This window comes from Lissotriton helveticus, chromosome 1_1 (genome assembly GCF_964261635.1).
Source record: "Lissotriton helveticus chromosome 1_1, aLisHel1.1, whole genome shotgun sequence".
Lineage (NCBI taxonomy): Eukaryota > Metazoa > Chordata > Amphibia > Caudata > Salamandridae > Lissotriton > Lissotriton helveticus.
The window spans coordinates 463,204,852-463,218,770 of NC_136057.1; the positions used below are offsets into that span (position 1 = coordinate 463,204,852).

General features: G+C 46.1%; 1 protein-coding gene across 3 annotated transcripts in view; it reads right to left on the reverse strand.

The window, feature by feature from the left end:
• Positions 1-13,919, reverse strand: part of PARVB (parvin beta) — a 604,437-nt gene that overhangs the window by 235,715 nt on the left and 354,803 nt on the right. For all 3 annotated transcript variants that reach the window (XM_078673859.1, XM_078673861.1, XM_078673860.1), the window contains exon 6: positions 1,354-1,469. In XM_078673859.1, the coding sequence (XP_078529985.1) occupies positions 1,354-1,469 (116 nt within the window). The remainder of the gene's footprint in view (positions 1-1,353; positions 1,470-13,919) is intronic.

The window sequence follows — 13,919 nt, forward strand, 5'->3', positions numbered from 1 at the left end:
TGCTTGTGTTGCCCATTCAGTAGTCCAGTTTTCACCCAGGGCCCAGAAAAATAACGGCAAGCTAGGTACAGTACGTTGTCTGTTGCCTCAGTTTCATTACCTGAACGGTACTATACAATCACTGTAGTAAAATGGAGGATACCAGAAATTGTCAAGAGCTCTCAGAGGCTCACTCATTGGATAACTTTGGCAACAGGAATCATCAACTGAAAATGCAACACTTTGCACGTCTATACTATGAATACATTTGGTGTTATATCTTAGCTCTACAGGGTGTAAGCACTGGTGGTTTTCTATTCTTCAAATTTTTTTACCTGTTCCTTTTAGGTACTGGTTAGATTTCTATTCTTCTTTGATGCTATAGCATCGACTGTATAGTGAGTTTATTCTTTTTTATTTACGGTGTCATGTTGAAGCAGCGCTTCCCACACCTACCATGTCTTACAGAAATCCTTGACTGCTATACTTCACTACCCCGGGGAGTCAAATACCCACAGGGAGTAGGTAGCTTGGTTATTTATTTGGAGTGAATTAGTAATGGCGGCAGTAGCCTGACCCTAATGGAAATCAATACTTCCCGCTAGTGACACTGCCCAATAACCACTGACTGACCTTAAGACTGCATGTAAAGACCTCACAATGGGCTTTCGAGGCCATAAGCATCATGGACAGATTCAATCACAAACGTACCAGTCTCCCCTGCTGGCTCCGTGTTCCTGCCGTGGATGAGCCAGGTATCCAGTGGCCCTGCTGTCTTTGAGGTGCCATTGTACCAAACAGCTTTATAAACAAATTATGTGTGGACAAGGGTCTACTAGCCACTTGTAAATATCACCCCCAAAATCCCCCACACCCCATCACACTCATCCCCTGTGTTCCATATTATGGTTGCAGCAGGGTGATGGGTGCCAACCAACAGAAAAAAGCACTCTTCTAGCTGCACAGCTCTACATGCACGTATCTCCTTTTTTGAGATGATGCATCAAAGACCTCATTTGGGACCTCTGATGCCGGCCTAAATCAGTGGCAACCTGACAAAGGTTTATCTACCATTGGCCCTTTGTAGTCCCGCAAATTACTTCTGTTTACCGAGGAAACATGTTTTGAAGTAATGGCAATTTGGAAATACTAATCAATAAGTACACTAGTTACCTGCATCAAATTTCCACAATTCAACAAGTATTGATTCTCAATACAAAGGTTATGAGTGAAATTTCGTAAATTATGGTAAATGTAAAAAAAAATAACGTTTTTATTAACTAATGGAGGTACTTAGGAGCAGCAAAACAGATAAAAAAATCTTAAATATGTAAAATTAAACATACCTTAAAAATAAGAAAATATCTAACTTACCTTTACAACAACCACCTGCACTGTGGCGTGCTCAGGTAGCCTAATGGGAGCCCGGAAGTGCATAGCCAAGGCTACTAGTAGGTGGAGGATGGCCACCAAGTTCTTTCCGTGGATAGCTTGAAAAACATAAAAACATGTGCTTTACCAAACACTGACTTTGAAAAAATTAAAACATTTCATATTTCTAAGCATTATTAAACAAGCATTTGTAATGCAATAGGTCTCGCAGCATTAAAGTTTGAGTTACTGGCATTGTAAATGACAATGCTTTGCATTAATTTTTTTTTTAATTTGCAAGAAAACGTTAGAGGGGTGGGGGGATAAAAGCAGTGCAGGTGGAGAAGGGAACAAGGAATAAAGGTGGAGGCGGAGAGGGAGGATAATTAGCGAGAAGAGGAATTATGAACCTGAAGGAGAGAACGAGAGGATACCTTTGGGGGAAAGTATTGTTATAGCGCACAGTGAGACGCGTGCTGCGCACAGGGGAGAGACACATGAGAGGTGGGCACTGTGGGGGCTTCGCTGCATGTCGTGAGAAGGAGGCAGTCAGAGAAAAGGTGGAGGGACTGAATGAGGCACAGGCAGGCATTAGCAACAGGTTAATAACTACATTTAATTGTACATAGTGTTACATGGCACACGGGGGTCTCGGAGCGCCTAAAAAGAAACAGCGAGGCCAAAAAGTAAGAAAAGTCGTAAAAACGGAGGACGTCAGTGGGGAGCTCAGGTTCCCTTCTCCTGAGCTCCCTGTAACCCTGGCGCAGATGCCTCTGCCCTCTCCGCTGATACCCACCTCCTGGAAAGGGTGCCCTCGGCATTGCCACACGCAAAGACACAATGTCACGGGGCATCTCTGGCCCCACCAGATCACCATTTCAGCCCTCTCCTTACTGCGCCCGTTTATATCATTCCTTCGGTATAGTGCCACGTGCAGCCGGGAGCTGCTTCGCGGCACTTGAGAATGTAGCAGTGCCAGCTTAGAATAAGCAGAGACGTCTACCAGGGCCCAGCGGATGCCAAGCCCGCCGAGGAGGACGTGCACAAGTGCCCACCAGCTCCGTGGCTGGAACAAGCCTGCGACCACAGTCTTCGGGAACCATGAGGGTGGGCGCGGGGTCACCACGACAGCCCAGGCGCCAGCTCCATGAAGGGAGGCACGTCTCTAGCTGGCAGAGGTGTCTAGTGATGGGCAAGGGGCATTACGGACGGAGCCCCTCCCTACAGCCTTTCTGACACTTCAAAGTAATAACTAATCAGCTGGCACGTCTGTGATTCTTGTGCCGGGGGATCCTGGCAGTGCCAATGGGCTTGTATATCAGGAAATGAAGTCCTGCTGGCCACCTTTCCTACCCAGTTCTCACTCGAATCTGTGTGGAGATACCCTTGCATTTGTGTGCCATGGTACAAAGTTGGCAGTGCCAACGGTCATTTCAACAGGGCAGGAACCAGCTCCCACTCTTCGTATGCACTGCGTGCTCCATGGGGCACTTTAAAAGGTCATACGTGCCACTCTTGCCCTGGGGTACTTCATTCTAAAGTGGGCGAAGAAGTCATCACGAGATGGCGGTGTGGGAAAGTCCAGCGAGCAGGTGCGCCTTCCCACTAATGAACTTCTATCATACCCCCTACAGGCGACAACTGTAAACTGGCACAGATACCCCTTTTGGGGTTTGGCGCAGAGCACACGACTAATTATGCCCCAAGCCCATGCTGGCTCTGCTAGGAGACACGGTGCAGTACAGCAAGCCCTCCGCTAACAACACGAGCAAGTGTAAACTGGCATGGGAGAGTCACTCAAGAGATGCCAGGATTCGATAACTCCAGGGTGAGAGAGTATGGGGTGATAGCAGGTGTGGGAGGGGGGTCCCGAGTTTACACCCGCCCCACTTCAGAACCTAGAGACCACGTGGCTAGCTTTGTGAAGCTGTAGCAGTCCTCAGCCTTCCAGATGCCCCCACTTGGTGCAAAGAGTGTACCCACCGCTGCATTCTCTGAGTGAGAGCCGTAAGGCACACCCACACCTGTCTCCTGCTGTTGCTGGAACCAACCCAGGGGCCCGGTAACCGAAAATAAGTAGGAAGAAGCAGAGCATGGCATGGCTTTAAGTTGGGCGGGTCCTGCCAGTGCTCCGCACTCCCAGTAAATGAAACGACATGAAGTGATGTGACAGGAAGAAAGTGAGTTACTCCTTCATGAGAAATAGAACAAAAATCTGTGCTAACAAGCATTGGTACACCTAGTTACACCTAAATACGCCTTTTGGAGACACCACCACCTTTTCCATCCACTAAAGCACTGACATGGGAGATCGGGTCCCGAGAGAGCACCTTGTGTGTTTTTGGGGGAGAGGTGAGGGTGAGAGAAGGAAAGCATCTTCCGCATCTTTCAACAAGTTTAAAAACAAGATATTAGCCTTGCGCCACTGCCAGTGATTGCTTGTGTTTTAAGGATTAAACACAGACAAAACCATATGAAAAATGAATTCCATTACGAGGCCTTCAGCGAGAGAGAGACCCAGCGAGCCAGAAAGAACAAGTTGTCCGGTTCCAGCTGCGCTTGAGGAGCGCAGAGAGTGGTATCTGTGCGCGTGCAGTGACGTCAGACAGGAAGCGGGTGCCGCGCAAGAGGGGGGGCCATTCGACACAAAAAAAAAAAGCCTGCGCCTGCCTGTTTATCAGCGCTGTGCGTTGGTATGCAGACTCCCCCTGCATTCCAGAGAGGCGCGCGACGCGATCCGGACTGCCATGCAATGCTGTGGAGACCAGACCGGGACGCGCGCACAACGTTATCCTATGGAAAAACGCTGCGCGCGGCCAGATCTTGTCTCACTTCGTCGTCTTCAAACTGCTGAGACGCCGACTATAGTTCTCTGGCGAGAACGCGCTTTCAGCGCGTTTCTAGCCGAGACCTATAAAGAATCCCTATTTGTAAACTCCAAATTTGCATATGCGTAATAAAAACAAAAAATTTGGAAGAGGATCCAAAAAAGCCCTGTCTAGTAGTAGGTTGATGGTGTTCCACCAATACAGAGAGCACAGAGTACCAGCCTTTATCAACACTATCTTCAAGTGAACTTTCTACTTGCAACCATTCAGTAGCAAGGCATTCTTGGAGAGGGTGCATGTGTAATCTGGAGAGCGGCATATTTGCTATGAATGATGCTATCATCCCTACTGGCACTGGGTGAGTCGGCTGAAAAAGAGATAACAGCTGCTGAAATGCCATGACCCTCTGTTTGTTGAGGTAAGCTTTTCCCATGATAGCAAGAAATTTTGTAAAGACTCTGGGGTCTATTGTGATCCTAGAAGGGAAGTACTGTGTATGGGTAGTGTGGACCATTTGTCACACACTGTAGGTGATATGCTGGGTGGATGGGTGTTAGAAATGGGGTTTCTGGTTGGCTAGGGCATACATCCAAGCCAGGGAGAACCCACCACTCTAGTCAAGGGAACGGAGTTACACACTCCAGATAACCCCTGCTCATCCCTTTGGTAGCTTGGCAAAGCAGTCCAACTTATATGTAAAGCGTTTGCGCAACACACACAAATGCACTAGTGACACACTAACACACAAGGTTATACATATATTATATATACACATCAAAACATAATAGACAATAAGTATAGCATGTAAAACACTTTTAGACCACACAATATAAAACACTGTGCCACTAGGGACTTGTCATTAGGAAGGAACATAACACATCAGCCCCCACTGCACTAGACACTTGTTATGACATCACATAAACCAATAATTCTTATTCTTTGCTTTACCCCTTAGTCATCGTCAATATCACTTTTAATTGACCTGTACCCCAATAGCAGTACACCTTTCTAGTAACAACCATTACTCATTTGAAAACATCACAACGCTTGTAAATCTTCATTTACATGCTGAAAAGCAAATAGCCCCAACAAAAGTGAGCTTGGAAATGCAAAAAACAATGAGGGAGGTGATGATTTTGGGGTCACCACTAACTTAGGACGAGGACCAGGCACATGACTTGAACACACAGAGCATATCATTCTGAATGATTCAGTGGGGGTCCCATACACCCCAAGCAAAGTTATGGGCAAGAATATGATCCAAACAAAAGGTCCAGCAAAGCATTATAGGGCGAGATTCCTTAGTGCAGTGAATATCATAGTACTGGATCTCCCAGTGAGCCGGGGAGAGCCACTGCAAGGTTTGGCTGGGTTTATCCCCGCTTCTGGGTGTTTGCAGGAGGTGCCTGTCCCACCAGGCACCTCAAACAATGTCTCTTGATGGAGGGCAGCTCGGGGAGCCCACCCTGGCTGCCTTCGCCAGCTCCCTGCCCCAGCAGTACCCACGTGTTCTGTTGCAGGAGCCGGCAACTTGTATGGTAGTCTGCCCGCTCGGGCGGACTCACTGCAGCCCACCACGGTCGCCTGCTGCTCCCCCAGAACGGGCAGGGAGAGCAGGCCGCATGGAGGAGGCAGCGGCCCTCCCTGTCATAACACTCAGGGAAGCGCAATCCTCAGGAAGCACACGGGCCCAGGGATGGGGTCCCAGCACTTTTTAAGATGAGTCCCCCCAGGGGATGGGGTCCCAGGGCGAGGTGGAGGCACGGGGAGGATGGGCACACGCACACCCCTCCCTGAATGTAACACGTTACCGCAGCAGCACTCCTCTGGGCCCTGGCCCACTCCGGGGGAATGAGATCGAGCGGCAGCTGAGCTCCATGTGCTCCCAGCAAGGAAAGGTCAAAGGTGGCCAAACTTTAAAAGGGCATAACTTGGGCCCCATTAGGCCGATTTGGACGATCTTGGGCTTGTTTTACCCCCTAAGGCCAGTTCTATCAGGGGCATTTGGGGCAACCTTCCTCACCTCTAACGTGGTGCAATCATCCAAAAGCTGGTCCTCCTGACTCCCTGCGCCAGCTCTCCTTTGTAATTTTGTTGAGGCGGGGGGGGCACAGAAGAGTCCAAGGTTTCCCCCACCTGGTCCTCAGAGGGAGTAGAGGAGCCAGCACTCACAAGCCCTGGATTCTTCACAAGTAGGATACCACAGCAGGGCAAAAAGAGTCAGTCCTTTTCCTCCACCACAGACAGAAGCAGTAATTGCAGGCCAACCCCACACAGCAAAGGGGCAGAACTCCTCCTTACAGCTCTCCAGCTACTCTTGTAGGCAGGGTCCTTTTGTTCCTGGAAGAAATATAAAGTCTTGGGGTTTTAGGTGTAATACTTATACCCCAAAATGTATTTGTTCTCTTTGTGGCAACGGTCTCTGAACCCAGTCAAAACTAGTTATGCCCTCACTGGTGCAGCATGACCACAAGGGGCGGGGATAGCATTGTGCAAATGCAGACACAGCCTATTCAGGTGTAGTAACAACTCCAAATGCAGACCAGGTCTATTCAGGCCTGCAATGAGTCACGCAGGCAAGACAGGGCACAGCTCAACCCCCCTCAGTAACTGCCTAGAGTGAATGCACATCTCGGCTCCGGTCACTCACACACCAGACGCTGAATAAACAGCCAGAGGTACACAGATTGGTAAAGTAAGAAAATGCCTACCTTCTAAAAGTGATTTTGGAAAAGGGGGGTGTGGTGATGGACAGAGTTTCTGAATGATGCAGAATACTCTTACCAAGTCAATAGATCATGGTTTTAATCCATCACCGTTTTTTAGCTCACTGCACCATCCCAGCTCAGAACCTGGCTATATCCAAATTAGTCTGTTCCTGTCCCAGTGCATGATGGGAACAGGGCAAACCAAACTACCAAGCCAATTCTTATACTGGGAAGGAAACAAGCTTCCGGGGACCGGTTTCTGGCATCACAGCCTTCTTCGGCCCGGCTTGCTTGAATCCTGATGGTGCAATGAGCAAGGGACTCACGTCTGAGTATACCCTCCCACACATAGTGTGGATAAAACCGATTTTGGAAAAGGGGGGTGAGAGTCTTAATTTTCCTCTCTTGTCCCTATTGCAATTTACACATGTAAAAATGTTACAGTGCAACTCCAATGATAAGCCTATAGGACAGATAGCCTTTTGATTGTGAAAAACGAATGAAACACTATTTCACGATCAGGACATGTCCCACATACTAATACATGTCCTACCTTTCACATACACTGCACTCTGCCCATTGGGGTACCTTAGGCCTACCTTAGGGGTGCCTTTCATTAAAGGAAAGAGAATGTTTGGGCCTGGCAAGTGGGTGCACTTGTCAGGACAACATGGTAGTATGCAACTGTGCATGCAGGCACCACAGTGGTAGGTCTGAGATACATTTAGAGGGTTACTCATGTGGGTGGCAGAAACAGTGCTGCAGGTCCACTAGTAGCATTTGATTTACAGGCCCTGGCAAATACCGTGCACTTTACAAGGGACTTACCAGTAAATCAAATATGACAATCCAGGATAGCCAACCATGGCACAATTTATACAGAGAGCATATGCACTTTAGCACTGATTAGCAGTGGTAAAGTGCCCAGAATCCTATACCCAACAAAAACAGAGTCAGAAAATAGGAGGCAAAAGGTTTGGGGATAAACCGGTCAAAGGGACCAGGTCTAACAATGGGGATATGAAATTAGGCATCCTTGAGGGCTAACATGAGTCTTGGTAGCCAACCCCACTGATCTGAGATGATTCCCATCTAGCATGGGGATAAATCTCTTATTCGTCCCCGACAGGTGTTATGTGATCCGAGGAGCGGGTGGGAGGGGTATAGGCAAGTCAATGCATAGATGCTGGAGTTCCTTTTGGGGATCCACCTTTGCCCCTGCCTCTGCTGTTATTTCCCCTTGAGTAAGCCCTGGAGTTATGGAGATTGCGAAAGGCCTGATCCATGTGAGGTTTGGCCTGATTTTGGGGAGCCTCTTGATTATGGTCTATGAAAGGGTCGCTGGAGATGGTGGTTTGAAGCACCCCCATGGACCTGGATATTTCTGTGTCCTTCAAAACAAATTCTAACACTTTGTCTTAAGGGACCAACAGATGTTCTCCATTGAGCGGAAAATTGAAAAAGTGCTGTTGCACCTCTGGATTGAAGCCTGAAACCCGGAGCCAACTAGGTCTATGGAGCGATCTGCATGTGTTTTTACCCCCTGAGGCCACGTCTTAAGTGTGTAGTGTAAAGTGGATGTTTGCATTAGAGATTACTTTCCCTGCAACCACATATTCTTCACCATGTTTGCTGCAGGACGATGCATTTGTCATATTCTGACAGCAATGCCACTCGCTATGTGCCAGAGGGTTGATGCACCTACAGTAACTAGTCTGTCTGAGTCTATGCACTTACATTCTTTATCTGGATGTGGGTCACCCCCAGTGGTTTGTAAAGATGCCCTTTCCCTGGCCACATGTACTACCAGACAGTCTGCTGAAAGCTGTGCCCTGATGTAATTCAGGTCTTCTGGCAAATCTTTGTATTTTTTTTCCTATGTGGTGCATGACTACCCTAGCCCTAACTGGATCTTTAAAGTTGTCATGGAATGACTTCATCATACCCTTTAACATAGGTAAACACTGAATACTGTTATGTTTTCCATATGGAAATGATCTTTCTCTTCCACAATACGGATTGCAATATCATGATGTTGAACTGCTTTCTGAATTACAGCATGATATGCTTTTGTGTCTCCTGGGAGAGAAGGTTTTACTGGGTAAGGCTCAATGTCCTCATCCTGTGGAGGATCAACACTGTAGTTCTCCCATGGATAATCTCCTATCCCTGTGGGTTGGTCATTTGGGTCCCCCTCCCAATATGGGCTACCTGTTTCTGAGAAGGACTTAAAAGATCCCTCTGAAGACTGTGGGGGAGGCAAAGGAGGCAGTTGTGAGTCTGGCCATGGTGGCATATGCAGCTGTGATAACGGAGGTGGCAAAGGTGCAGCTTGTGGTGCCTGTTTTGACACAGTAGGTGAAGGTACAAGGTAAGGACGTGTTATCTGCTCCTTGCTCTTCTTGTGTCCTGGGTATCAAGGAGCGTTGTACTCTAGTTCTTCCTTGTAAGTAAGCTTCCTTTTTCCCTGGCATGGGAGGAAGCGTAGTGACCGCTGTTTATTTCTAGAGGCTTTATTGAAATTCTGTCAGTATTCGGATGAATAAAGAGGAGTTTTCTTAGTGCATCAAACTCCTCTGCCAGTTATTTGAATATATAATCCTCATAGGTCAGGGTTTGGTGTCAAAAGTATTCTCAACTTCGATCTCTGCTCCAAGTGTGCCTTTGAAGCCTTTCAGTGCCGAAGCCGGTGTGTGGTGTCCCTTTGAGCGCGTCAGAACCAGAGTCAGCTGAGGCTGAATTTTTGGCTTTGAACCTATACCTTGGCTCCGACTGAGGCTTACAAGTATCTTTATGACTGGTTCAGGAGTGCTCCTAAGGCAGAAGTCACCTTGAAATAGTACACAGGGTTACATTCTTACACTGTGAAAAAAGCCATATAATTATTTCTCCTTAGACTCCTCTCGGTCTAGAAGAATACATATGACTGTACTTTGTGCTTTAAAATCAAAAGATGTGATTTCTGACATGCAGAGGAGAATACTTTTGAGGATAAATTTTACAGATGTACATCATTGGTTATCTATATAAAAATGAACAGGAACAACCTCACATTCTTTATTCAGTGCCTGGACCAGTAGGCCTTCTGGATAGCTGGTAGATTTCAATTTGACTGAATCCTGACATATACCCATACAGAAGGGTTTGCAGGAGAAGTCTTCAAGCAGGGGCAAGGCTCCAGAAAAGGATTCAAATTTATGAAGTCACGAATTCCTAGTGGTGAAATAATGGGAGCATCTAAGAATAGATGGATCATCCCAGGCACTGAAAGGATTACAAGAAAGTTGTCGAGAGAAATACTAGCAGATCAAGGTGGAAAGCAGCAAGAATAGGCTGCTTGGAAGTTATACATTTTAAGCCTGCGGTCCTGGTATTAAGGGTTCCTCAGATGAAGAGGAGAGAATGTTTGATAGTTTTGCTGCACCTACTGTAGACACTAGCCAACCTATTTAAGTCATATGAGCTTTGGAAAATGAAATAAGGGTTTACTGAAAGGCCCCAGAGTTTGAAGCGGCTGATATCTTCAGAAGCCTTATGTGAGGAAGGCATTGAGAAATAGTGAATCCAGTTTTAAACTTAACTTATACAGGCTTTTCCAAGCATGAGTGACGTGGCCATTCCGATAAGAATAACAGAATGTGCGCTCCATGCTTCATTATAGGTGCAAAGTCCAACTCTCTGCATTGTTCCAGAGAAAAGGATTCAAACCATGAAAGTACAGTCTCTTCTAGACCATATTCAGAAGGTCATCGGGCCACAATCATGAGGTTTATGGTATCAAAAGCTTTAAAATAAATAAAGTCTACAATATTACCACCATCAACCTAGATCAACGTTCATAATTCTGCTAACAGACTCAGTGCTACGAAAAAGCAAAGAATCCAGCTTGGACTTTGTTACCTCAATGTAAGCCTGGATTCAGGATCTCACGGATTATTCCACTATTTTAGCCAAGAAGGGCAAAATACAAATAGGTCTAAAATTAGAAAGGTGAGTTGTGTAGCTTAAGGCTTTAAGATGGGAGTAAGAATAGCACCCTTCAAGGCAAGAAGGACAAGTCTAGATTCTAAACAGGCAAGGAGAGAGACAGAAGTATTACATTTTTTGGAGTATTTAAAACACATCTGTAGTTAAAATTAGAAATAGACGAGGAAAAAGTACAGCCAGTGGAGTTCAAAGACACAGTCCATATCGAACACATTGCATGTTTTAATCAAGTTCACTTTTATAATATCTATCTTACATGTAAGGTTAAATAAGTCAGCAAGTTCACTACACACAATGTTTTTAATATATATTTTATTTTATTATTTTCATTGCGACATATACAGTAAACAATACAAATATAACACCCACCTACAACCTGTTCCCCATGGTCAGACCCAATCCTGATTAATATAACGTTCTTACCAGTAACAACGGTGCCCTCCTTCACAGAACCCATTCCAGAGTCCGGGATCCCGTACTTAAATTGTCTGACCCATATGTCCTGATTTCCGCCCTCCCCGAAACGAAGCAGTGGCCTCCAAGTTCCCTCCCTTCAACTCACCACTGTGTCCCAACCTCCCCATATTTTCTCAAATCTCTTTAAACAGTCTTGCATGGTCAACCTCCTTCTCCATAACCTTACAAAATTCCTTACCCAATGCTCAATCCTGATGCATAGGGAGAAACCCAGAGCCCCATTTCTGTGCAATATTCCACTTCGCCACCATAAAACGCAGGTTCACCAACAGTTTTTGATAGTGTGTACATCTGTCAGGCCCAACATGCCCAATAACACCAATTTAGGCTGCAAATCTAAGCGGAGCCCCTGTTGCCCCCTCTAACGAGTTCCCTACCACATCCCAAAATGCCAGAATATGGTGGTAGCTCCACAATGTATGTTCAAAAGTTCCCTCTAGTCCTCATTGCTTCAGACAGTTTGCATCTCCCATCCCGCAGAGCAGGGAGCATGAGTAGCATCTTAAGCTGGCTCAACCTAAAACTCGCTTTTATAGCCACCATCCCCGGGAATTCCAATGGCTCCTGCCAATCATACTTGTCTAACTCCCCCAGATCTAGCTCCCACTTACCCTGGAACTTCAGTAAGGGTGCCTCTGTATTTCTCCTCACTATACCATATGTTAGGGATATCAATTTCTAATTCACCTGCCCATCCAAAAGTCTGTACTCTAAAGGGGAATCCTCTTGTGTTTCTTTTTCTCAGGATACATACTCCTTGAGCACATGGTGCAACTGACCGTATTTCAGCCACTGGGATTCCGACATTTGATATTCATACTGGAGATAAGAGAAAGGGACTACCCCATTTGCGTCCTGCACATCTTCTAATATAGATAGGCCAATGGCATCCCAACCCTCGAACCTAGTCAGCACTCCCACCATTACATACAATGTTGATAAAGTGGTGAAAAAAGTTTGTGGCATCAGCATTCCAGACTAATTCTTGAAGCATTGTTCTGCAGACATAACGCAGATGCAAGCTGTTAATCATAATTGCTCCATTCCATACATCTCCAAGGTATTCTATCCCAATCAGCTACGACCTGGTGAAGCCCTTTAGGCCTCCCACCTCTTTTAATGAGTCTCAGTGCCATTACAGGTCCGGTTTGTCAGGTTACAGCGCCATCCCAAGTATTCTGTCACTTCCCTCCAGGCCCGGACTACCAACTGTGTGTGGGTAGACAGATTCCACTCACCGTCAGGCTTATTGAAGGCAATGTGCAAAGTATTTGTACCAACACTCACAGTAACACAGTGAAAACACCACAAACTGACTCCACAATAGTTTAGAACAAGCATTTACAATGCAATGGTCTCGGCATTATTAAAGGTAGAGCTATTGACATTTTCTTTTTTTTTTTAATCATAAATAAATGGTATTGTCATTTAAGACACCCAGGTGACGTAAACTTTCCAGGCAGCCTTATGGAATTTTTGTTTGCCTTTACTCCCTCTGTTGGCAGATGGTAAACATCGAGTAGCCAAACTGTATTAAAATTGTAGGAATAACTTTAAGTACAGCTGACAGACTTCAGTTGATAAATGAATTCCTTATGCATAACAACATTTCAGGTGTGTTGTTAAATAAAGCAAAGACACCCACGTTTCTATAGCTACAATCATTTACACCTTAATTTAATCTCACCCTCTTTTAGGGCCATCTGGGTAAAAGAAAAGAACGCGCCAACACATCGGCCAAAAGCTTCAAAGAGTTTCCCTGGGCCTCCGCCTCTGTTCACGGCCGCCCTCCGCGCGAAAAACCATTGAATTCTGGGATTTACAGCTTCCTTCCAGGATCACCTGTGCTGCAGTTTAAACACAAGTCTATTGCTTCAGCTGTCTAACCTCTTGCTTTCTGCGGACTCCTGTTGACCCCCGGTTTTATAATTGAGCCCGTGTTTTTGCTTGTGCAAATTGGGTTTTTCTAGATGACAAAAAAAAAAAAAGAACAAAAACACGAACCATCGAACACTTCAGGGCTGGGGGCGCGAGGCTTTGATCATTCCCCCCGCAGAAGGGGCAAACATTCCGCCAGCAGGTCGCTACTACCGTTTTAAGCTCTTAATTGTTGCGCCAAGATACTGAGATGCGTACGCCGTTTCGTTTTTTGACCCATTTATTTTATAAATATTACGATAACTTCGTAGAAAAAAAAAAACAGGGTTCAACTGGAGGTAAAAAAAAAACGTTTGTGGAGTTTATGGGGTATAATTTCCCAACCATTAATTTAAAGGCTCCCACCAATTTGCTGAACAACGAGGACAAATCTCCCAGTGCACTTTTAACGATGCATCAGACCCAAAAGGAAGAAACAAACCTGACGGAAACAGGTCTTTGGAACGATGCCAGTCGTTTCCTCGATATTATTTGGCTTGTGTGGCAACCTAGAAATTAAGGCACAGCGTGTCAATTCCTCCTATCTTTTAGAAAGGAACACAAACAATCAGGGTCGGATTGGGACCCAGGCCCGGGCACCGAAGGAAAAAAAGGTTATGTGCGCGCGCACTCGAAAACGAAACCTCGCGTG